A 25459-nucleotide genomic window follows, 5' to 3' on the forward strand; every position below is an offset into this window, starting at 1 on the left:
ACCTTAGTAAATTTACCCCTTAGATGGGAGCAAATGGAAATCTAAATTGCAGTGTAAAAATAAAGCTGTCCAGTATTTTCAGGTTGCATGCAAAAGCAGCAGGTATTTACCTTACATGCAATAAATAGATAAATAAATAAATAAATACTGTAGATGTATTCGACCCTCTTCCTTTTCATTGCGACATATTCTGTTCCATATACAGTTGTTTTCTACTGTGCTGTTTTTCTAACAACTCAAATGGTTTATGTTAAATTCACGTTCCTCTCTAGGATAAGATAATCTTTAAACATTCTAGTTCATTCCGCAACATCCCGTCTTCAATAGAACTTCCATATTACTAAATTTACACCTACAGTATCTGTCCAAAATCACGGACAGGTTTATAATTATAATAATAATAATTGTATTTATATAGCGCTCTTTCTCCAATAGGACTTGAGGCGCTTAACAGATAGAATGAATGTAATACAGTACAGGAACAATACTTAAAGGAATTAAGGAAATGCTTGAGTAAACAGGAAAGTCTTGAGTCTGTTTTTGAAAAATTCAAGAGTGGGGGTCTCTCGGACTGTGCGGGGAAGTGAGTTCCATAGACTCAGAGCCGCATGGCTAAAAGTCCGACCCCCAGATGAATTATGGGAGATTCTAGGTACTGCTAAAAGTCTTTGATATACAGACCGCAGTAATCGGGTGGGGCAGTATGGGATCAGAAGTGGCTCATTTTGTATAAAAAATCAGTGGCCGACCATATAATTTACCAATGTCGGGATAGAACGTATGCCCTGTACACACAAAGCGAGTTTTGCTGAGTCATGCTGAGCAATTCAGGGCCCGCACATTGCCGGGGGCCATACAGCAATAAATGGCTTAGAAATGGGCCTTTAGTCGCCCCGGGTGTAAGTCCCATTAGATGTAAGCAGAGGGCATTTTTAAATCTAGTGACTGAAAATATTTAACAAATAGTTTATTTAAACACTTTTATATATTGTATATAGGATATTTAATCAAAGCTTGCATAGAGATACAATTCTGACACATACTGTAAAATCCCTCACTATCAATTCATAACTGTCATTTTCCAAATGCATCCTGCAAATTGTAAAGAAGAAACTGATTGGTTGGTATTTTATCTCACAATTGTATTTCTCTGCAAGCTGTGATAAATTCTTTCCTTTGTCTTCAAAACTATCATGTCTTGCACTTTCTGTTTTTGACTTTATCACAATAAACGAATTTGCTGGTGATTTTTGTTGGCTTAAATTAAATGCAATGCTTCATATGAAAACTACCCAACATAAAAAGCTTAAATAGGGTACAAATCCTTATGCTTTATTAAACGCACCTGAACACTTCAGAAATACGTAACAGAAAAATGGCCGTCCATGTGGAATTTGTCAGGATGGCGTACTCACCTGCTTTATTGGGAATGCACTTTCCTTCAGAGCTTGCAATCAAAAAAGCTAACAAATTTAGTATAAAAAGCACCATTTCTTCAAGGTTGGTTTAAAAATAAATATTTTATCAAGCGTCCTCCACACAATGATGAGGGCTTCTAAAGTCTCAGACGTAAAGGATTATAAATTTCCATAGACTTCCATCCCTTGTTTTTTTGTCCTGTAAGAAATGCTGTTTAATATATCTTTTTTAAATATTAAAAAAATTAGATAGTTGCCTGTGAAAGATTGCCTCAATTTGGCTTTCATTTACTACTTTTTTTTAAAATGCCTTACTTAGCACATAATTGTGCTTGTGGGTAATAATAATAATAATAATAATAATAATAATAATAATAATAATATTTTTTAATAATAAATTGTAGTAGTAGTAGTAGTAGTAGTAATAATATTTTGTAATAATAAATTGCAGTAGTAGTAGTAATAATAATAATAATATTTTTTAATAATAAATTGTAGTAGTAGTAATAATAATAATAATAATAATAATAATAATAATAATAATAATCTTTTTTATAATAAATTGTAGTAGTAGTAGTAGTAATAATATTTTGTTATTATAAATTGTAGTAGTAGTAATAATAATAACAATAATAAATTATAATATTTTTTATAATAAATTGTAGTAGTAGTAGTAGAAATAATAATAATTTTTTTAATAATAAATTATAGTAGAAGTAGTAATAATAATAATAATAATAATATTTTTTTAATAATAAATTGTAGTAGTAGTAATAATAATAATAATTTGTAATAATAAATTGTAGTAGTAGTAGTAGTAGTAATAATAATAATAATACTTTGTAATAATAAATTGTAGTAATAATAATAAGAAGAATAAGAATAAGAATAATATTTGGAAAAAAATGCATAAATTGAATACCAAGTCTATTATTTGCCTGCTAATCTCACCTGAAGAGAGTTAGGCAGTTTATAGCATGGAATACATTATATATAATTAATAATTAGCATTTTATAGTATAAAGCATAACACAAAGTAAAATACCAGTGTAAAGTTTTATAAATTAGACATCTACTTTTTGAAACTTTTCTCGCTACCATGTTAAAAAAAAAAAATACTTATTTCTAAAAGAAAGAATAACTGACCTGTTAGTTCAGCGTTTTGCCAACCAGGCGCTCATGACTTCTCATTGTCTGCGGGCATGACCTAAATGTCTGATTTGTTATTCTTCAGGAACCATCTGAGTGTTCCTGTTCTGCTCTGTCCCCTTTTATAGTCTGGATGGTAAATAGGAGTGTTCTTCAGCAGGTAAATGTCAGCTGCCAATAATGATTACAGTGTTCCCTCTCTGAGCCCTTAGAGGTCTGTAATTGCCAAGAGCTTCCCCATTGTGCCAGCCTACGGTGGAGATCTTCCCTGCATTGTCTTCTGTGCTCTCTCCTTAAATAACGTCCGCTCGCTCTTTTTGTCTGGTGGTCATTGACTTAAAAATTAACTTAAAAAAAAAAAGATGGACAATAGAAGTCGGAAAAAGTGGTGCAAACCACAAAAGGTATTATTGGTTACAGGACCCCATTGAGTTCTCTAGTTTTCTCAGTAAAGTTCAGAAAATGACAAGGAATATCTTCTTGTTGGCTACAGGAAATGGCATCTCTTTCCCGAGCACCACTCTTCATGAATTGTACTGTACATGAGTATTGCATTATGGACAGTGTACTCTCCTGCAGGGTTCACTCAGAATTGTGGGGCCTGGGCCTGACAAAATAGGCAGGGGCCCCTTTTCCGTTATTGAACCTACGGCGCGCCTGGTGGGACCTCTACATTGCTTCATGGGAAATGTGAACTTTGTTTATGACAAATTATACTTAATAGACTCCAATTCTGGGGCCCCTTTCTGTGTGGTCCCAGGACTGGAGTCCCCGCAGTCCCCCCCCTCTGATGGCTACCTTGCTCTCCAGATACAGTACGTACAATATCTCTAGGCAGTGAGGATGCTGAGAATGAGAAGACTGACCCCGGCATCCTGATCCAGGTGGCACCAAAAGTAAGTTAACCCTCTCTCCCTACCTCCCTAATCCTAACCCACCATTCCAGCAGCATAACCCTAACCATCTCCTCCCGCAGCCTGATCCTTACCTCCCTGCAAGTGCATAACCCCCCGCACCCTGCTGGCTAAACCTTCCCCCCCCCCAGTCTAACCTAACCCCCCCTGCAGCCTAAACCTAACTCCCCCCACTAGTGCCTAAGCCTAATGTAGGGTACACACCAGGATGACCCGCTCACGATGCACATCGTGAGCGGGTCGTCAGTGGCTCGTCCGACCCGCTCACGGTGACGCGGGGGGGCACGACCCGCTCACAATGTGCACCGTGAGCGGGTCCGATCCGATGGCGACCAGCACCCGGCTGTATGGTCGTCATTGAGATCCTACCTGCAGCAGGTAGGATCTCAATAACGACCGACCGACCCGCGGGACCGCGCATCGGATCGGTATCGGTCCACACCAGGACAGAAAAGGGCCCAATCAGCACACAATCTACATCCAATTGGTCGGAATTGGATCTAGATTGAGGGGATCGGGCCCTAGTCGTCCTGGTGTGTACCCAGCATAACTCCCCCAACCCCGGCCTGACCCTAACCTACCTCGGCATGCTTATGTTCTAGGTTCTGGCGTCGGTTTATTGAACAGCCAATGTATATGGATAATGTGAGGTGCAACCAAGTGTTGGGTACGACAGGGCTGGCAGATATTGGTGGTACACAGGTGGTCAAAATGATGCTTTAACCACTGGATCATTGTTAGTTGACCAAACTTGTGAAGCCAAATTGCTAACAGACCCGGTAATATGCTACAGTGATCTGGCTAAACCACGGCTGACAAAATGATTGTTCTCTATGATTAAAACAGGTCAATGACAAGGGCTGGAGGTGAGGCCAATGTAGTGCTGGATGCTCCACTAATGACCTTGGCAAAGACCCCAGACATAAGCCAAGATACTGATTTGGGTCCGCTTCCTACCATTCAGTTGTAATCCCCAAATAGCACACAATCATAGAGCAATGAGAATATGTCAGTGCCCTGTGTCAATCTTTTCTGTGTTAACTATTTCCATGTCAACATTTTGCTTGTGGCAACCTTTCGTCAATGTCACACCATATTGACCCTTGATCTGTCGGCCTATTGCCAGTTGACCAATATTGGTCAACCTAGAAACTGTTGACTATATAATCCACACCCAGTTTAGGCACTAGGGAATTGTTAAGGGATTGCACTAGGAGGGGAGTGTAGGGTTGGGCTGTGAGGGTTATGGTTCGGCTACAGAAGGGTTAGGCTGGGTGAGGTGAAGTTTGGGTAAGGCTTCAGGAGGGGAGGATTAGGGTTAGGTACCAAGGGGAGGGTTACAGCCAGAATGCAGGAGGGGAGGTAAGGGTTGGGCTGTAGGAGCATAGGGTTAAGGTTCACCTATGGGAAGTGAGGGCTAAGTACTAGGGGTGGATAAAGACTATTGGGCCCATTTATCAAACCATATTTGCGGCTAAATCCCCGAAAACACCAGTTTTCGGGGTTTAGCCGCAAATATTAAGTATCCCCCAAATGTATCATAGGGGATTGCAGCAGGAATCTCCGATCCCTGCTGCGATCCCCCCCTGCAGCGCCGCCGGCAGCATCCCCCATAGGTTTCTATGGGGGATGCAAAGCTGCCCGATGTATTAACATCGGGCAGCCCGGCATCGCACCCCTGGGCTATCGCCATTCTGATATGGCGATAGCCCATTGTAGCCTATGGCTACACATCTTACTGACAAGTGGGGCAGTGCGGTCACAGGGGTCGGCGGGGGTCAGCGCATAACCGCGCATGCGCAGACCCCCTGGCTTCCGGGTCAGGGCTTCGCAGGGACGTGCTCCTTTCGGAGCCCTGTCCCTGCTTCCCCATAATGATACATCCCGGCGGTATTAAAAGCAACCGCAATGCGATGCCCGGCGATGTCACCAAGCCGGCATCGCACATCAATGATAAATGCGCCCCTAAGACACGGGAGGGGAGGGTTAGGCACTAGCAGAAGGGTTTGGCTGTGGGAGGGAAGGTTACAGTTTGGTAGTGGTGGTGGGATAAGGTTCATCTGCAGGAGGGGAGGGTTAGGAACTAGAGATTAGGGTTAGGCTATGGGAGGGGAGGTTAGAGTTAGGCTGCAGGAGGGGAGGATTAGGGTTAGGCTGCAGGAGGGGAGGTTAGGGTTAGGCTGCAGGAGGGGAGGTTAGGGTTAGGCTGCAGGAGGGGAGGATTAGGCTGCAGGAGGGGAGGGTTAGGCTGCAGGAGGGGAGGTTATGCTGCAGGAGGGGAGGATTAGGGTTAGGCTGCAGGAGGGGAGGTTAGGGTTAGGCTGCAGGAGGGGAGGATTAGGGTTAGGCTGCAGGAGGGGAGGATTAGGGTTAGGCTGCAGGAGGGGAGGTTAGGGTTAGGCTGCAGGAGGTTAGGGTTAGGCTGTAGGAGAGGAGGTTAGGGTTAGGCTGCGGGAGCGAAGGTTAGGGTTAGGCTGCAGGGGGAGGTTAGGGTTAGGCTGCAAGGGGAGGTTAGGTTTAGGCTGCAGGAGGTATGGGTTAGGCTGTAGGAGAGGAGGTTAGGGTTAGGCTGCAGGGGGAGGTTAGGGTTAGGCTGCAGGGGGAGGTTAGGGTTAGGTTGCGAGAGAGGAGGTTAGGGTTAGGCTGCAGGAGGGGAGGTTAGGGTCAGGCTGCAGGAGGGGAGGTTAGGGTTAGGCTGCGGGAGGGGAGGCGAGGGTTAGGCTGCAGGAGGGGAGATTAGGGTTAGGCTGCAGGAGGGGAGGTTAGGGTTAGGCTGCAGGAGGGGAGGTTAGGGTTAGGCTGCAGTAGGAGAGGTTAGGATGCCCCTCTTTGAATGTCGACATGGTCGACATAGTCATCATGCTACATATCTACAAGCTGTCCCTAGAGTATGTCTGGGTCTAAAATATAGGGTGCTAATTAACCCATAAAACAACTTTGTACATTATATGTAGGGTACAGGACTATTATCCAATAAGTATTTATATTAATTACAGGGAATAAAAAAAAAAAAATTCCATTCGATTTCTACAGTATTTTTAGTATGTTTTCCTCCGTTACGATGTAAGTGTAAGATTCCCGCAGAACTGGGCCCAAAGGAGAAAAATACTAGAAGAGTAAAAGACCCATCTAAAACCGTTTCTCTTGGACTATTCCTTCTCCGTGACACGTAATTGGACACATTAGTGCCTCAGCCGGCGGTGGTCTAATAGGCTGGGACCGCTCAGTAAATCTTATCATTAGAGATGATCTCCACAAATAAACCCCACAGCAATATTGCGGCCAGAAACCCAATATCTCGTATTCAGGCCAAATGTGTAAAACAAGCAGCTTAATCTCGGAAGCGGCGCATTCAGGGGGCCCGGAGTTTATATACCAGCGCAGGGTGTCCATACATGCCGCAATCTACATGAGAAAGAGAATTCACTTAGCCAGAAACTGTGTGATCCGGGGCCCGATAGCGACGCAGGAATTGGGGCTGCCTGTTACTCACAGGGTAACCGGAGAACGTATATGTTTAATCAGTCCAGGAACATTTGTTACCTGACAAAGTGACGCCGCAAAGTTTTATTCCAGCTTCTGTTCCGCGCTCGCTGTGTAAAAGGTAATTACAGGAAATAAAGGCAGATTTGCCAAGTAATTTATGCGTTACATTCTCTATACATAGTGCACATGGCAGGTGCGTAACAAGATATTTGTAGGTCCCAAAGCAAAATGTAGAATCTATGTAGAATCCAGTGGTGGAAAATGTAGATAGTACATATCACTTTCACAGGGAAGGTGGCCCCTCTCAGCTCTGGGCCCATAGCAGCTGCATTCCCTGCACATATGGTAGTTACACCCTGTATATAACACATGTAACTGTGGCAGGGAAGGTGGCCCCTCTCAGCTCTGGGCCCATAGCAGCTGCACTCCCTGCACATATGGTAGCTACACCCCTGTATATAACACATGTAACTGTGACAGGGAAGGTGGCCCCTCTCAGCTCTGGGCCCATAGCAGCTGCACTCCCTGCACATATGGTGACTACACCCTGTATATAACACATGTAACTATGACAGGGAAGGTGGCCCCTCTCAGCTCTGGGCCCATAGCAGCTGCACCCCCTGCACCTATGGTAGCTACACCCCTGTATATAACACATGTAACTGTGACAGGGAAGGTGGCCCCTCTCAGCTCTGGGCCCATAGCAGCTGCACTCCCTGCACATATGGTGACTACACCCTGTATATAACACATGTAACTGTGACAGGGAAGGTGGCCCCTCTCAGCTCTGGGCCCATAGCAGCTGCACTCCCTGCACATATGGTGACTACACCCTGTATATAACACATGTAACTGTGACAGGGAAGGTGGCCCCTCTCAGCTCTGGGCCCATAGCAGCTGCATTCCCTGCACATATGGTGACTACACCCTGTATATAACACATGTAACTGTGACAGGGAAGGTGGCCCCTCTCAGCTCTGGGCCCTATAGCAGCTGTACCCCCTGCACCTATGGTAGTTACACCCCTGTATATAACACATGTAACTGTGACAGGGAAGGTGGCCCCTCTCAGCTCTGGGCCCTATAGCAGCTGCACCCCCTGCACCTATGGTAGTTACACCCCTGTATATAACACATGTAACTGTGACAGGGAAGGTGGCCCCTCTCAGCTCTGGGCCTCATAGCAGCTGCCCCCCTGCACCTATGGTAGTTACACCCCTGTATATAACACATGTAACTGTGACAGGGAAGGTGGCCCCTCTCAGCTCTGGGCCCCAAAGCTGCTGTACCCTCTTCACCTATGGTAGCTATTCTTTTGGCACATGGTAATAACCTTTTCCTAGGCTCTGCTATGATAGTAATCTCTACACTTGTGAGATATTGGATGCCATCATTCGATTTCAACCACATCTGGCCGATAAATCGAATGATTGTATGAATTTTTTGGGACCATTCGTCGTCAAATGTCACGTCAATATATAGTATGTGCGGGGTATTTATTGCTGAAAGCAAAGGATTATTAGGCGCTTGTGTGGGAGGGGGGGATGGATAGGGTTGGAGGGGTGAGGGTAATAATAAAGAGAAAGAAGAGAGTAGAAATGGAAATAAATAAATAAAATCTGAAAAAAAAAAATATAAATATAAGTAAAAAATAAATAAATAAAAATAAACAATAAAAAAAATCTAAAAATAACAAGAATATAAAAAATGAAATTGAAGATAAATCAAAATAAATGAATAAAAAAAAAAAATCTAAAAATAAAAATAAATATAAATAATAAAAAAAATAACTAAATAATGAAAATAAAATAGTGCATAAATTGTTTACACTCTTTTAGGCAGTATTTAAGGCACATCCGATTTGCATCCAATCTTAACTATATAGTGCAGATCTGCATCGTTCTGCTGCTCAGCGTCTTCCGTGTGCTGCGGGCGGCTTGGGGTGATGTCACCCGATTCTCCGGCTTCTGCTCGTAGCTTGCGGCAATTAGCCGGAGCGGGTGGCAGTGTGTCCCCAGTGTGTCCCCTTGTTGTCCTGATGTCCCTCTCTGGTTGGACCAGAGAGGAACATCAGGACAACAAGGGGACACACTGCCACCCGCTCCAGCTAATTGCCGCAAGCTACGAGCAGAAGCCGGAGAATCGGGTGACGTCACCCCAAGCCGCCCGCAGCATACGTAAGACGCTGAGCAGCAGAACGATGCTGTCTTCTCCTGTAAACAGGTTAGTAACTAGGGCAAGCTAGAAATATCACAAACTGGACTGTTGCTCCCTCTAAATACTGCCTAAAAGAGTGTAAACAATTTATGCACGATTTTATTTTATTTTCATTATTTTTTTTTATTATTATTTATATTTATTTTTATTTTTAGATTTTTTTTTATTCATTTATTTTGATTTATCTTCAATTTAATTTTTAATATTCTTGTTATTTTTTTCATTTTTTTTACTTATATTTATATTTATTTCAGATTTTATTTATTTATTTCCATTTCTACTCTCTTCTTTCTCTTTATTATTACCCTCACCCCTCCAACCCTATCCACCCCCCCCTCCCATACAAGCGCCTAATAATCCTTTGCTTTCAGCAATAAATACCCCGCACTGTATATGTAACTCATTTGGGCTGCTCCAACACGAAGCACAATATCGTTTGGGAAACCCCCAAAACCTTCAATATACAGTATGTGCTGCACATGATATATATCGAATTGCAATCGCATGTGGTTCTTATGCAGCCCGCAGGTGGTGGAGGGGACAGCAGCATGGGGTTTGGGTAGAGGGGGTCTGAGGGACCGCTGGCGGCCTGCAAGAAGGTGGGCAGAGGAGTAGCGTAGCGCTAGTGGGCGGCGGGGATCAGCGGTGGTGGCAGAATTGTTTAAACCACTGGGCAGCCCTCAGATTGGCTGAGCTCTCTCAGTAAATCAGAGGGCCCCCGGGTTTTAATTTTTTCCAAATTCTGCCTCCACTCTGACCCCCGCCACACTGCTCCATTGCCCTCGGCCCTCCCACTTCCAGCACCCAACATAAGTCATTGGATGCTGAACGGGGCAAGAGCATTACTTCCAGGTTATCCACAAAATAATCAAAATGCAAACACAACTGTGGGGCAATCACTGAATTTGTCACAGATTTTATTTAGTTACATTTATGGTAAACAATTGTCATTGTGTCTCATCTATATTTCATCTGCTTAATGATTACAGCCATTTATTTCGGAAGAGAACTTTTATACAACAAACGGTTTTCATTGCTATGTGTTTCCTCACTTCCTCTTATTCTGGCTTAAAACCAGTTGGGAGTAGTCGATCTTCCCAGCCAGATCCTTGTTGTAGAGCGGCATGTTATGATAAATGTCATCGTCATCCAGCGCAATGCTGCATAGTTTCAGCACGGCTCGGAACTCCGAGAGTAGGAGGAAACCGGTCCCATTAATGTCGAGTTTCTGGCAAGCCTGGTACAGGTTCCTCAGCTCTGTGCTGGATAACTGTGAGGGCACAGAAAAGCATCTGTTACCTTATATACACCTATCCAGCATTCTGTATAATAATAGGCGGTACTTATGTATTATCTGGGCTCCCATGTTAAATGCACCCCATTTTTTCATACCCCTACTATCCAACTACGCATGGAGTTGATTTTATATAGTGTGGCGAGCGCAGCATGCCGAGGGGACGCGGTCTCATAAGAAAAACGGGAGCCCAGATATTACATAAGTACCTAATAGGCTAACACTGCTCCTCTCCTCTATGGGGGGAATTCATGTGTTGGTGTGCAAGCCATAGGCAAACGCAGGGGGGGTGGGGGTGTGTGTTTCTGGTTGAAACCCCCCTCCTCTTGGCAAGTGCCTTAACTTATGACAACAATAGCACTGGTATGTAATAATAATAATAACAACATTATGCAGTGTAAGGGACAGAGAGAAGCAGCTGCACATGCCCAGCATCCTAGCTTTTTCTACCATATTTACTGTATGTGTGGATCTGAGCCCTCAAACATTGCAATGGACCAGAGAGCAGCTGCCAGGAGGAAGAGACAGGAGCCTTACCATGAAGTGGGAGATTGTGAGCTTAGAAAGTGCAGTACTGGTTCTATTATGTTTGTGTATTTAATTTAATTATTCTGATATGTTTAACCTTTTTCCTGACCACTTATCTTATTTAAATGTTCGATACAGCCTGAACTATAGACCATCTGTTCTGTTATATATTAATACAGTATTCCATTCAGTATCCAGTCTATAAAAACACAGATTTGCAAGGCTGTTACCGCTCCCCCATACTCCCTCATACTCCCGTACTTACTCCAATGCGCTGCACAGTGGGATATTTGGGATTATATTAGGAAACTCCCCGGTACTTGTTTCCTAGCATGGCACCCATCGCATCGCAGACCATAAGGCATACGATGGTATGCGATGTTACGCGATGGCAGCCAATGTTATACAATTTTAAATTGTATACCATCGCATTGTATGCCATTGTATGGCATATACAATGGTATACGATTTAAAATTGTATAAGCACCCTAATGGGTGTTTTCAATGTTAAATGTGCCCCCATAGAATATAATTAACTGTAATGGGTGCTTAGTATGTTAAAAGCACCCCCAACGGCACCCCCACTATCAACGCCAACCCGAAGTGTGGCGAGCACAGCGAGCCCATGAGGGGCGGCGTTACGCGTCCTCCGACCTTTTCATACCCCCTCTATCCATGTCGGCGTGGAGTTGATTTTATATAGTGTGGCGAGTGCAGCGAGCCACCGAGCCCGAAACGTGGCGAGCGCAGCGAGCCTCGCGGAATACATGTATAGTAATACGCGTGCGCTCGCCACGCTTCGGGTTCGGTGGCTCGCCACACAAAATCAACTCCACGCCGACGTGGATAGTGGGGGTATGAAAAGGTCGGAGGACGCGTACCGCCGCCCCTCGCGGGCTTGCGGCGCTCGACACACTTCGGGTTGGCGTTGATAGTGGGGGTGGCGTGGGGGTGCATTTAACATTGTAATCCCCCATTGGGGTGCTTATACAATTTAAAATCGTATAGGGGCTTATACAATTTTAAATCGCATCGCATCGGGTGTATGGCATGCGATGCGATTATATGTCGTAAGACTTAATATCATGGGCGCCGTGCTAGGAAACAAGTACCAACTCCCCTGTAAAAATCCTGCGTTTGCCACTGCAAGCGGCCACTAGATGGTGCAAGATGAAGCTCTTCAAGTGTTGCTCCATACAGGTGCGCACGGTCCCTCATTTTTATGGCTGGTAACTAGTCACAATACAATCGCGTTCAATTCACAGCTATAATCTATATTACATTATTATTTATAATATACTGCACTTAAATAAAAAATCATATAAAAAAATAATAATTGGATGTTCATATACCAGATTACAGTTCAGCACTGATGAAGTCAACAAAAATGAAACGCGTTGGACTTTGAATTCTGTAACGATACCACTGTAAAGTCTCTTATGTCCAGGGCAGCCGAGAGGAATGCCGGGCCCCGGTAAAATTTTGAGGGCGTGGCGTAAGTGTGTGTGTGTGTGTGTGTGTGGCGTGGGCACCTCCCACACTTAGGCCACGCCCCCACAATGTTTAGAGGAGGGGGAAAGAAAACTCTAAAAACTGTAAACTCAGCAGCAGCACACACCTACGGCATGTGCGGTGCTGACAGCAGGCTCAGCATGACCTCTCACGCTGTCATTGAGACACTCATGCTGAGCCTGCTGTCAGCACAGCACATGCTGCAGAAGTGTGTGCTACTGTTGCTACCTGGGAGGGACGGAGGGGGAAAGGAGGGGTCGGACCAGGGCCCCTGCGGGGCCCCTTCAGCAAGCCTGGGCCCGGGTAATTAGTACCCTCTCCCCCCCTCTCTCGGCTCCCGTGCTTATGTCTACCAAAGCACCCTTGTGATTAATAGTAATTTGGGTGCTTGTGGGTAGAAAGCTAGTGGGTGCTTGTGGATAATGCTAGCTGGTGGGTTTATTTCTGGTGGAGCTGATAAAGTTATTAGTATCGCAGTATAGCTATCCAGTACTCCACTGCAGATATATAAATGGGATCACTGGTGGGCGCCAACGGCCTGTGCTTAGTAAATACCATTGCTGTGGTACATACCTTCTGCCGTAGTTTGGAAGTTACAGTGTTTAGTCCACGGCTCATAGTCTCTGTTGGAGAAGCCAATTTGGCCTCAATCCTCGATACCTTCACGCCGTTTTCTTTAATGACGCCATTTCCATTCTGATACGGTTGGAGAAACTTTGTATAGGAGACTCTGCAATTATAAAGGATAAAGTTAGCAGGATTTCCAGAGTTAAACAGACTTTGGACCTTATTCTAATTCAATCGGTCCCCCGCGCATTTGCACGAGGGGCCGATGTTTTGCATCTGTGCATGCTTAGGTGCATTTCTGTGCATGTGCAGACGCAGGGTGCATGGCGAACTACATGTTCAGAATGCACTGCGGGTGGCGGGTGGTATTTGGTCCACACACAACGCTGCAAAATTATTGGAAGTACAGGCAACCAGTTCACTAGAGGCCAATATAATTTCATAGTCAGTTCCAGGGTACTGATGCCCCTCCACACTGTGCATTCTGTGGTACTGCTGCCACTCCACACTGCGCATTCTGTGGTGCTGTCCCTCCACACTGTGCATTCTGTGCCGCTGCCCCATCCACACTGTGCATTCTGTGCTGCCGCCCCTCCACACTGTGCATTCGGTGCTGCCTCCCCTCTACACTGTGCACTCTGTGGTGCTGCCGCTCCTTTAAACTGTGCATTATGTGGTGCTGACACCCCTCCACACTGGGCATTATGTGGTACTGCCGCTCCTCCACACTGTGCATTCTGTGGTGCTGCCGTCCCTTCACACTGCGCATTCTGTGGTGCTGCTGTCCCTTCACACTGTGCATTCTGTGGTGCTGCGGCCCCTCCACATTGCACATTCTGTGGTGCTGCTGTCCCTCCACACTGCACATTCTGTGGTACTGCTGCCCCTCCACACTGTGCAATTTGTGTTGCTGCTGCCTCCCACACTGCGCATCCTGTGATACTGCTGTCCCTCCACAGTGCGCATTCTATGGTGCTGCTGCCTCTCCACACTGTGCATTCTGTGGTGCTGCTGCCCCACCACTCTGCGCATTCTGTGGTGCTGCCGTCCCTCCACACTGTGCATTCTGTGGTGCTGCCCACCCTCCACATTGTGCAATCTGTGGTTTGTGCTGCTGCCCCTCCACACTGTGCATTCTGTGGTGCTGCTGCCCCTCCACACTGCGCATTCTGTGGTGTGTGCTGCCGTCCCTCCACACTGTGCATTCTGTGTTGCTGCTGCCCCTCCACACTGTACATTCTGTGGTGTGTGCTGCTGCCCCTCCACACTGTGCATTCTGTGGTGCTGCTGTCCCTCCACACTATGCATTTTGTGTTGCTGCCGCCTCTCCACACTGCGCATTCTGTGGTGCTGCCGCCCCTCTACAGTGTGCATTCTGTGGTGCTGCTGCCTCTCCACACTGTGCATTCTGTAGTGCTGCCGCCTCTCCACACTGCACATTCTGTGGTGCTGATGTCCCTTCACACTGTGCATTCTGTGGTGCTGCGGCCCCTCCACATTACGCATTCTGTGGTGCTGCCACCCCTCCACACTGCGCATTCTGTTGTGCTGCCACCCCTCCACACTGCACATTCTGTGATACTGCTGTCCCTCCACAGTGCGCATTCTATGGTGCTGCCGCCCCTCCACACTGTGCATTCTGTGGTGCTGCCACCCCTCCACACTGTGCATTCTGTGGTGCTGCTGCCCCACCACACTGCGCATTCTGTGGTGCTGCCGTCCCTCCACACTGCGCATTCTGTGGTGCTGCCCACCCTCCACATTGTGCAATCTGTGGTGTGTGCTGCTGCCCCTCCACACTGTGCATTCTGTGGTGCTGCTGCCCCTCCACACTGCGCATTCTGTTGTGTGTGCTGCTGCCCCTCCACACTGTGCATTCTGTGTTGCTGCTGCCCCTCCACACTGTACATTCTGTGGTGTGTGCTGCTGCCCCTCCACACTGTGCATTCTGTGGTGCTGCTGCCCCTCCACACTATGCATTTTGTGTTGCTGCCGCCTCTCCACACTGCGCATTCTGTGGTGCTGCCGCCCCTCTACAGTGTGCATTCTGTGGTGCTGCTGCCTCTCCACACTGTGCATTCTGTGGTGCTGCCGCCTCTCCACACTGCACATTCTGTGGTGCTGATGTCCCTTCACACTGTGCAATATGTGTTGCTGCTGCCTCCCACACTGCGCATTCTGTGATGCTGCTGTCCCTCCACAGTGCGCATTCTATGGTGCTGCGGCCCCTCCACATTACGCATTCTGTGGTGCTGCCACCCCTCCACACTGTGCAATATGTGTTGTTGCTGCCTCCCACACTGCACATTCTGTGATGCTGCTGTCCCTCCACAGTGCGCATAGCCGGCCTTAGGCATAGGCAAACTAGGCAGTTGCCTAGGGCATTTGGAATGCCTAGGGGCACCAGCAGCTTCTGCTGATTAAAATGATATGCAACATGCCTATATTCTGTGTGTGAGTGAGGCTGTATCTGCATATGAAATAGTGTATTCATGGAAATCACTGTAACATAGCATTCCTGTACCAGCCACAGTCGCACACAGAATATAACCATGCCACATATCATTTTAATCTCCTTGTGTGTCCTGGTCACATAACAATGCAAAGAAGATGAATTTTCAGCAAAAAAGGCACCCAACGTTAGCAGAACTGGCCAGGAGCTGCATGGCCTATTGAGGCAAGATGTATGTGGAAACATCTGTATCCAAGCCGAGGCAGAGGTCACAGTGTTAGCGGCTGTGCGAGTGCGGTCTGCGGGTGGGTGGGTTGGTTGTGCAATAGTGTTTGGCATATGTGTAAGGGGCATTATGTGTGTCATTATATGTATGAAGGGCATTAATAAAGGTTGGCATAATGTGTAGGGCATTATGGTTATAAGGACATTAATAATGTGTGTCATGTGTAAGGGGCAATACTGTGTGATATTATCAGGGGTGCCGAGAGAAAGGGGTAGGGGGTACAAATTACCCAGGCCAAAGTCTGATGGAAGGGCCCAGTGGGGGCCCCGGTCCCCCTCCCCTTAAGTGACAGCAGCAGCTGCAGCTCTTCTCCTCTGCCCAGCACACACTGCTTTGTGCTGGGTTGCAGTGTGGCCATAGAGCTGCTCAGGGGCGGATCCAGGATAAAATGACAGGGGGGGCACCATGAAAAAAGAAGGATTAGGTGGGGGAGAGCCAGTGTTAGTGGTGCCAGTGTACATGCTAAGAGAGCGGCAGAGAGAGGGCGGCAATGGGATTAAAAATAGGCCCTGGCATTTAAAGTACGCAGGCCCACCATGGCAACAAAAGTGAAGGATGTAGTTGTGCGTGCGCCAAAGGCGCGCTCTGGAAAAGGGAGTGTGGCCAATCAACAGGGGGCGTGTCCTTGAGTGTAGTGTACAACACCATATACAACTTTTACACATTATGCAACAAAATACTAGACCCCATTATACTTGCCCCTTACACATGATGCCAAATGGATTGTGTCAAAATTCACATAATGCCACAGGGATTGATCCAAAATTTACATAATAACACAGGGATTGAGCCAAAATTCACATAATGCCAAATGGATTGAGCCAAAATTCACATAATGCTACATGGATTGTGTCAAAATTCACATAATGCCACATGAATTGAGCCAAAATTCAAATAATGCCACATGGATTGAGCCAGAATTCACATAATGCCACACAGATTAAGACAAAATTCACAATACGCTTCATAAACAGGGACATTGTCCACCAAAGGCGCGCATTAAACATTTACACCATAATGTCCATTGCACGTTAAGTTACATGGCATGATGTCCATTATGTATTATGCCAAACACCATAATGCCTATTAAAAATTATGCTACATACAGTAGCGCACGCAGGGGGGGTTTCTGAGTACCCAGAAACCCCCCCAGGAGTCTAAGGACCCTCAGCTGAAAGCTGAGGGTCCCCTCTTTCCATGGATATAAGAATTGTAAAAATCGGCCCTTGGGAACCGGAGATATCTGACTTCAAAGCAGTGGTCCCCATCCAAGCCTGTTAATTGCCCTTCCCAGTCAGATATTTCAGGTTCTGTCTGACTTAGGCTGGTTTCACACTGTCCGGCTCCTGCCGGACGGTGAAATCCCGTATGGCTTAAAAGCCGTGCCGTCCCTGCAGTGTGTAATGGACAGCTATGTGTCCATTCACACAGGACGGCCACGGCACGGCTACCGGGTAGCAGCCGGATCTTTCCACTGCAGTGTCCGGCTGCCGTGCCGTGGCCGTCCCGTCCTCACAGGTCAGTGTGTGCTGAGGGCGATGGGGGCCTTTCACACACACCGGTCATTTGGTGTCCGGTTTTAGCTCTCCACCGCCCCCAAACTGACGTCACTTCAGTTTTTACCCTCAAATTTACATAGCACCGGCTCACTGAGCCGGTGCATGTGAAAGAGACAACTGTCAGGCAAAAAGCCGGACAAAATGTGTCCGGCTTTTTGCCTTCCGGACAAAACCGGAGTGTGTGAAACCAGCCTTAGAGTTTTTTGTGGGTACATTCTAAAAGCTGGGACTCTTCCCCTTTTATGAACACTAGTAGCTTGTCTCTACCAGAGATATCAGCCTTCCAGCAGCTGGTTACTGCTCCAGCTCCACACACCTGCTATGTAGTTTTATATGCTCATTGGCAGATTGCTCTGCCTCCTGAACTCTGATCCCCTAGTCCCCAATACCATTTGGTAGGTGGGATTCTTTAGTTTTTCCATTCCAATCTAAGAAACCTATTTCTGGGAACTGGAGATATCTGCAGTCAAGCAAGCTGTCCTCCCACCAGAAAATTATGAATAATGAGCCCACTCCACTATACACCCCTCCTCTGCATATTAAACATCCTCTACCACCCTGGAAGTTATGTAGTCAGGGCCCCTTCATTCAGCCCAATGCCCCCTTCTCCCACCCCATCTCCCACCATCTGTGCAGTAAAGGGGTAATTAGTGGAAATTACTGATCTAGGCCCTACATGCTGAGCGGTTGATATAATACCCCCTACCACCCGCAGGACATCAAATCTTCCCCTACCGCTGGAGGATCGGTAGGGGCCCCAATACATTGCTATGCCCAGGGGTCATACAATGCTGTTGACACCCCTGTATGTGTGTATGTATGTGTGTGTGTGTATATATATATATATATATATATATATATATATATATATATTTATTATTATTATTTATATACATTTGGTCTATCAATAATACTTTAACTGACCCGGCATATACTGGGTCACCTAAGTGTCCATCTCCGTGCTTTGCTCCGCCCCTCTGGAAACCCCCTTCTGAAAATCCTGCGTTTGCCACTGACATACAGTAAGTGCTGCTTATCTACATGCTCATTGCCAAGGGTTCCATGCTCATTGCCAGAGGTTCCATGCTCGTTGCCATGTGGGATTACATGCTCATTGCCAACGGGGAATACATGCTCGTGGTAAATGGGGGACAGCCGCCACCAGGCAGAAGTGATAGCCACTGACAGTGGCAGAGACTGGCTGTATTCCGAGCACTGCAGGTTCCAGCTATTTGAAATAATACCCATTTCACACCAGAAAATGCATTCCCAGGTTGGCCCCTTTTACACCAGCCTAGTCCCTGCATTTTGAATACCCCCCTTTAACCAGCTATCTCATTTAACTGGCTATATCTTCGGAACCAACTGACCCATTTAAATGAGACAAGTATCATATTGAAGAACTTTTGTGTGGGCTTTGAATGATTTTTTTCCAGTGAAACTGGAACGTTTGGTTCCAGAGTAATCTGCCCTCAAAAAACATGAACAGCCATGAAATTAATATTTCAAACATAAAAAAAAAAGATTTACACGCTATATCTCTGGAACCGATTGACCGATATGGACCAGCCTGATATCATATTGAAGGCCCAGCGATTTGAAATTGAATGACATTAACCACAAGCTCCTGTGATGCCAGGGGGGGAACGGGCAGCCGTTGGAACCGGGTGGGGGTCGGAATTGACGGGTCCCATATTATCCTATGGGGAAAAATGTTACAGCTTTACTAGGCGATATCTCCGGTTCCCGGGGGGCTAGAGACATGGGGCTGGGCTCATTGGAAAGTTCTGGTCCTCATCTACAAAATGAATGACAGGGGGGGCACGTGCCCGGGTGCCCCCCCCCCTGAATCCGCCACTGGAGCTGCTTAAAATACAATATTTTCTCAGGATTTTTTTCTAAGGGTATAATGGGAATAATGTGAGGAGTAATGTACATAAGGTAAAGTGGTACTACTGTGTGATGTAACGTGAATAAGGGACACCATCGCATGATATAATGTGAATAAAGTTTGGTACTCTTTACCTAGCACGGCGCACATCGTGGTCAACGCGGGCATTGAATGCACTAAAAAATCGGGTGCGACGCGACCGACGCGATGCCCGCGATTTCCCATAGGGAACAATGTTAAATTTCTCAATTGACCCGATTTTACTGTTCAATGCCTCAATTGACATGATTTTTCCATAGGAAACAATGTTAAATGGCCCACAGAGGCCAAATAGCCACCCTGAAGTGTGAAATGGCCCCCACAATTGTTAACGCCACCCCACAATCAACATGAACCCGAAGCGTGGCAAGCGTCCTACGACCTTTTCATACCCCCACTATCCACGTCGGCGTGGAGTTGAGAATAGAATAGTGTGGCGAGCGCAGCGAGCCACCGAGCCCGAAGCGTGGCGAGCGCAGCGAGCCTTGCGAGGGGATGCGGATACCTGTGAAGCACGCGAAGGGACGCGTTTACCTGTGAAGGTATCCGCGTCCCCTCGCCACGCTTCGGGCTCGGTGGCTCGCTACGCTCGCCACACTATTCTATTCTCAACTCCACGCCGACGTGGATAGTGGGGGTATGAAAAGGTCGTAGGACGCGTACCGCCGCCCCTCGCGGGCTCGCTGCGCTCGCCACGCTTCGGGTTGATGTTGATCGTGGGGTGGCGTTACCAATTGTGGGGGCCATTTCACACTTCAGGGTGGCTATTTGGCCTCTGTGGGCCATTTAACATTGTTTCCTATGGAAAAATCGTGTCAATTGAGGCATTGAACAGTAAAATCGGGTCAATTGAGAAATTTAACATTGTTCCCTATGGGAAATCACGGGCATCGCGCCGGTCGCGTCGCACCCGATTTTTAGTGCATTCAATGGCCGCGATGCCCGCGATTTTTTTACCTGCGATGCCCACGATCAAAATCGTGGGCGCCGTGCTAGGTAAAGAGTACCTAAAGTTGTACTACTGTGTGGCATAATTTGAATTGGGGGTACTATTGTGTGGCCATGCACCTTCCCAGCAAGAACACACCCCTGTTTGTGCTGCGCACCGAATGTGTGCGCTGTTTCTATTTAAAATATTTTGCTGGTAGGAGCATCAAAATGATGACTGCTATGATGAGGGTTGGTGGTGCTGGGAAAGGGGAGCAGGGTCAGAGGCGGAACTAGTGGCGGTGCTAGGGGGCACCAGCCAAAAACTTGCCTAGGGTGTCATTTAGGCTAGGGCCGGCTCTGACAGTGCGCATTCTAAGGTGCTGCTGCCTCTCCACACTGTGCATTCTGTGGTGCTGCCGTCCCTCCACACTGTGCATTCTGTGGTGCTGCCATCCCTCCACATTGTGCATTCTGTGGTGTGTGCTGCTGCCCCTCCACACTGTGCATTCTGTGTTGCTGCTGCCCCTCCACATTGTGCATTCTGTGGTGTGTGCTGCTGCCCCTCCACACTGTGCATTCTGTGTTGCTGCTGCCCCTCCACACTGTGCATTCTGTGGTGCTGCTGCCTCTCCACACTGTGCATTCTGTGGTGCTGCCGCCTCTCCACACTGCACATTCTGTGGTGCTGCCGCCCCTCCACACTGCCCTTTCTGTCGTGCTGCCACCCCTCCACACTGTGCTTTCTGGGGGAAAATGAATGAATGAATATCATGATCGTACCTGTTCTGCTCCTGACCACATTTGGCGATGATTGTGTCACACTGGTGCTGGGTCAGAGCCGGGCTCAGGTCTTGTAGAATGTCCAGAAACTCTTCTACTGAGACACATCCAGAATTATGGGGGTCCAACTCCTCGAACTTGGCCCAGAGGTCTTTAGAAAAAAGCTGGAGCTAAAAGAAATGACAGATCACCAATATGTATTGTTACAGCCCAGTCACAGTCTGCACTGAGATCTCCTATAGGACTTATGGCATACAGGACGAAGATAATAATAATAGAGAAGACTACACTAATGGACAGCAAAGCCTGAGAATGTTATATCTGCTTGGTGGCCCCAGATCGGCGATGGACTAATTGAAAGGTAATGTTGATTGGTGCTTAGCCAATCATAAATGTCTTTGCATGCTTAATGGAATAGGATTGGCTGGAGGCTTTCAATGGCGCACACAGGGGGGGTGTCTAATTGCCACAAACAACCTCCAAGCTGGACCAAGTATTGATCCCCGCCTGCGATTTTAGCTCTGCCCACTCACTGCATTAGACCCCGCCCACTGCCGGATTATGGTGCATTCGCAGGCATGCGGGGAAAGGGCAGAGACAACATCCAGCCAAGCCATACAGTACATCGATATATTTTTACGGCGGCTTTGCGTGTGGTTTACGTGCGTCTCTGAATCAGCCTCTAATTCTTCCAAGTACTGGCAACGTTTTCCCTTAGAACTCAGAGACTGACAGTTCTCCAGCGTACGGGGCTAGTGTATCAGTGTTGGATGTACTCAGAATTCCACTTGCTCTCTGACAGCTCTGCACCTCTGCTCCGTGCAGTGAAATCTGGTTCTTCCTTACACAACAATCAGCGCCGGCGGTACTACCATCTTCTTCTCCAGTTTCTCTCCATGAAATCCGCCGTAACCCCCCTCTCCCAAATAAAAGCTATTTAACGATTAGAATCAAGGCTATTATATCCGAAACTCCCGTCTCCATTAGCTGATTCGTCCTGGTCTTCCTTACACACTGCTCCCATTGTGCTGCTGATGTTACAGCTTCCAGCACGGACTAATTGCATTTTAAATGAGAGATGTCTCAGTGTCACAAGATAAAGCATTTTTGTACCAACTTACTGTATGGACCTCCGATATGGGGGCTTTCATGGAAAATGAACACCTTTAGCCTAGATGGGGCAATAGATACACACTAGTAATTCACAGCTTTAGCTCAAACTGGCTTTATGTTAAAAATGACGGATATAGTATACAGGTATGTGCACCACAGACTGGGAACTACAGATGTAGTACTGTCCCTTTAAACACATGGGAGCTGATTCTGAGCCGCACGCAATGCCAAAATTCCGGTACATGGTTGCCTGTCTAAGTCACTGAAAAGTGGCCCAGGGCTTGCTTTTCATGGTTTGCGCATGCAATGGTGGAGGGCTTGTTGAGGCGTCCTCTCATGTAGTGGGCGTTCCTGGGTCATGACTGAGAGGGGTCTATTTCTATGCCTAAGATGGTCCTCCTTAGTGGCGGCTCCAAAGGGGAGAGAAAGACCAACTGCCATTCCAAACTGACTCATTGGCAGTGGGTGTGACTCCCCTATTTGAACTTTGAACTGTGCTGCAGCCCCTCCTCTGGAGCCACCACTGGTCCTTCTTATCTTATAGGTGTGTTATAGGAGTGTTGTTGGCAGTGCCGTAACTAGGCATTTTGGTGCCCTGTGCCAGAAAGGGAATTGGTGCCCCCCCCCCCCCCACACACACCCCTAATACTTAAAATAGGAACAGTGTGGACCGAAAGGCGCATGTAAAAAATTGGGGGAGTGTCTTTCATGGGGGAAGGGGCAAGATCACATAATATTACCAATTCACATTAGTGTTTGTTATTCACCCCATGGCTGGCGCTCTCACACTGATTCCCTCCCAAGCCCGCCCCCTGAAGCCTAATTGTGGCCTGCCCCACTAGTGCCGAACCCCCATACCCTGCCACCTTACCATAACCCCCCCCTTCTAGTGTCTGCCGTAACCCTAACCTTTCCCACAGCCTAATATCCCTTCCTAAGGTCACACACCCACGTTCACAAGCAAAACACACACAGAAGTTCACACGCAACACACACAGTGACGCCCTGACTCACTCACTCTTACTTTACAAACATCCGCAAGTCTAGTATCACTGGCTAGCCGGCCCTTGAACTGCAGCGGTGTTTAGCAGGAGCAGCAGCCAGAGCCCCATTTCTCCACCCCATGCTGAGTCCCGCAAAGCCCCCCCCCCCCACTGGGTTCCATGTATAGCTCCACCCCTCTGTCAAGTTCCCTGTGGCAGCCAGCATTCCCAGCATGATCCGGCCCAGTGCTTTCCTGCTCTGCAGCCTACGTGTGCCAGTGGCATGCCCACAGTGCAGATGCGCTGTGGGCAACGCCCCCTGGCACACACTTAGTGGGGGGTGGCTCCACCCTCCTGCTGTCCCCGGCTGCTGCTGTGGGGCTCCGCCTCCTCCCTGCACCTGGAAGGGAGGAGGGTTTTAGTGCATTTTTGTGATAGTGCATCCCGACCAATGTGGTGTAAGGGGAATTACTGTGTGGGGCATAATGTGATGCAATGGGCATAACAGTGGGGCGTAATGTGGTGTAAGTGGGATGACTATGTGTGGGGCATAATGTGCAATAGGCATTACTGTGTGTGGCATAACATGGTGTAAGGGGCACTAATACTAAGTACTAATACTTTGCGTAATCTTATATAAGCAAAATAATGGGTTTACCCACCACGTCCAGATAGCCCCATCATCGTAAGTCCCTAACATTCTAGGGGATCAAGTCCAAGGCATGGGACACCCCCTGTTCCTCCCACATGTGGAAATGTCCCACAGGTGAGGGGGGGGGGGGCAGTTGGGGGAGCTGGAGATCACTGCTGCTCTGTTGGGGCAGTTGGGGAGAACTGGTGATCCCTTCAATGCAGGGAGGGAGCCAGGGGATGTGGGGGTATGGGTCATTGAGTCAACCCAATTAAGGTCAACATGCATTTGGTCCACCACTGCTGGTCGATAGGCCTTAGGTTGACACCTGCAATAGGTCCCTATGGCTAAGGTTTGATGGTCGACACAAGCATTAGGTCGACAATGGGAAGGTTGACATGGATTTTTAAAAAATTTTTGGTCCCAAATGTCATGTTTACCAGGTTCCCTGGAAGAAGTAGCAGAGATGACCAGCAGGAGGAGTGCGGAGCAGTGACCCTCTGAGATGTCAGCGAATGCGGATGATGGGAACGTACCTTTGATTGCAGGATATTGGCAATGATCTTGGTGTCAGAATTCAGTTTCAGAGAGCGCAGGAAGCAGTCGCTGTCACCTCTGACCGGAGGAGAGACTTTGGCATTGGGGAAGCACGAAAAGTTCACCGAGAAGCCGAAGTGTCTGACGAACTGAAAGAAATCTGCGGTTTGATCGTGATTGAGGATCAACGTTTTCCAGATCTCGCCCACTTCTTCCCTGGAGATCTCCGGGTGGACGTCACACCTGCACAGTACAGAACATTCATTGGATATTCTCAATTCTGGGTCAGAGCAACATCCAAATACTGCTGTGGGTCATGTATACTATTAGTCTTTGGATTTTTGAGACCCAAGTGCGTGATTTTGCATTTTTTGGCATTAAACTGCAGCTGCCATTCTCTTGACCATTCCTCAAATCTACCTAGATCCTCAATCATTTGTTTTACCCCTCCTGGTGTGTCTACCCTGTTGCATACCTTTGTGTCCTCTGCTAAAAGGCACATTTTACCCTCAATTCCATTTGCAATATAACCAATAAAGATATTAAAAAGCACTGGTCCAAGTACAGATCCCTGGGGTACTCCACTTGTAACCTTTCCCTTCTTTGACTGTACTCTGTTTACTACAACTCTCTGTTTTCTGTCCTGCAACCACGCTTTTATCCTTTCAACCATCTTAAAATCCAATCCCAAGCTTTCAAGTTTAATTAACAGTCTACGATGTGGGACAGTGTCAAAAGCTTTACTAAAGTCTAGATAAGCTACATCTACAGCCCCACCTTGATCTATTACTTTAGTCACCCAGTCAAAAAGTCAATAAGATTTGTTTGACATGATCTTCCCCCAGTAAACCCATGCTGTTTTAGATCCTGTAAGTTGCTGGTTCTGAGATATTATTGTTTTCATCAATTTCCCTACTACTGATGTAAGGCTCACTGTTCGGTAGTGTCTTACCTCTTCCTTGCTTCCACTTTTGTGCAGAGTGACTACATTCGCTGTTTTCCAGTCCTCTGGGTTTACTCCAGTAGCTAGTGACTGGTTGAATAATTCTGTTTAAACTCTTTTAGTATCTGGCCCCATTGATTTATCCACTTTCAGTTTTGAGAGTTCTGAGAGTACTTTCTCCTCTGTAAATGTACTTTTTTCTCCCCCATTTTTCTGAATATACTTGTAAC

The 25459-nt window shown here is 47.0% G+C and overlaps 2 protein-coding genes across 7 annotated transcripts in view; both read right to left on the bottom strand.

Annotated features, from left to right (window-relative positions):
• TECTB (tectorin beta) overlaps nt 1–3062 on the bottom strand; it is a 34852-nt gene extending 31790 nt beyond the window's left edge. For both annotated transcript variants that reach the window (XM_083145654.1, XM_083145653.1), the window contains exons 1-2: nt 2565–3062; nt 1416–1617 (exon numbers count right to left, since the gene is read on the bottom strand). In XM_083145654.1, coding sequence (XP_083001780.1) covers nt 1416–1491 — 76 coding nt within the window. In that variant the 5' untranslated portion in view covers nt 1492–1617; nt 2565–3062. The remainder of the gene's footprint in view (nt 1–1415; nt 1618–2564) is intronic.
• Nucleotides 3063–10084: 7022 nt separating this feature from the next.
• Nucleotides 10085–25459, bottom strand: part of LOC146009439 (EF-hand calcium-binding domain-containing protein 6-like) — a 91740-nt gene continuing 76365 nt past the window's right edge. For all 5 annotated transcript variants that reach the window (XM_083149823.1, XM_083149827.1, XM_083149826.1 and 2 more), the window contains 4 exons: nt 24286–24529; nt 21023–21192; nt 13092–13248; nt 10085–10454 (listed from right to left, as the gene is read on the bottom strand). In XM_083149823.1, the coding sequence (XP_083005949.1) occupies nt 10233–10454; nt 13092–13248; nt 21023–21192; nt 24286–24529 (793 nt within the window). In that variant the 3' untranslated portion in view covers nt 10085–10232. The remainder of the gene's footprint in view (nt 10455–13091; nt 13249–21022; nt 21193–24285; nt 24530–25459) is intronic.

Source organism: Crinia signifera, chromosome 6 (assembly GCF_055691185.1).
Source record: "Crinia signifera chromosome 6, ASM5569118v1, whole genome shotgun sequence".
Lineage (NCBI taxonomy): Eukaryota > Metazoa > Chordata > Amphibia > Anura > Myobatrachidae > Crinia > Crinia signifera.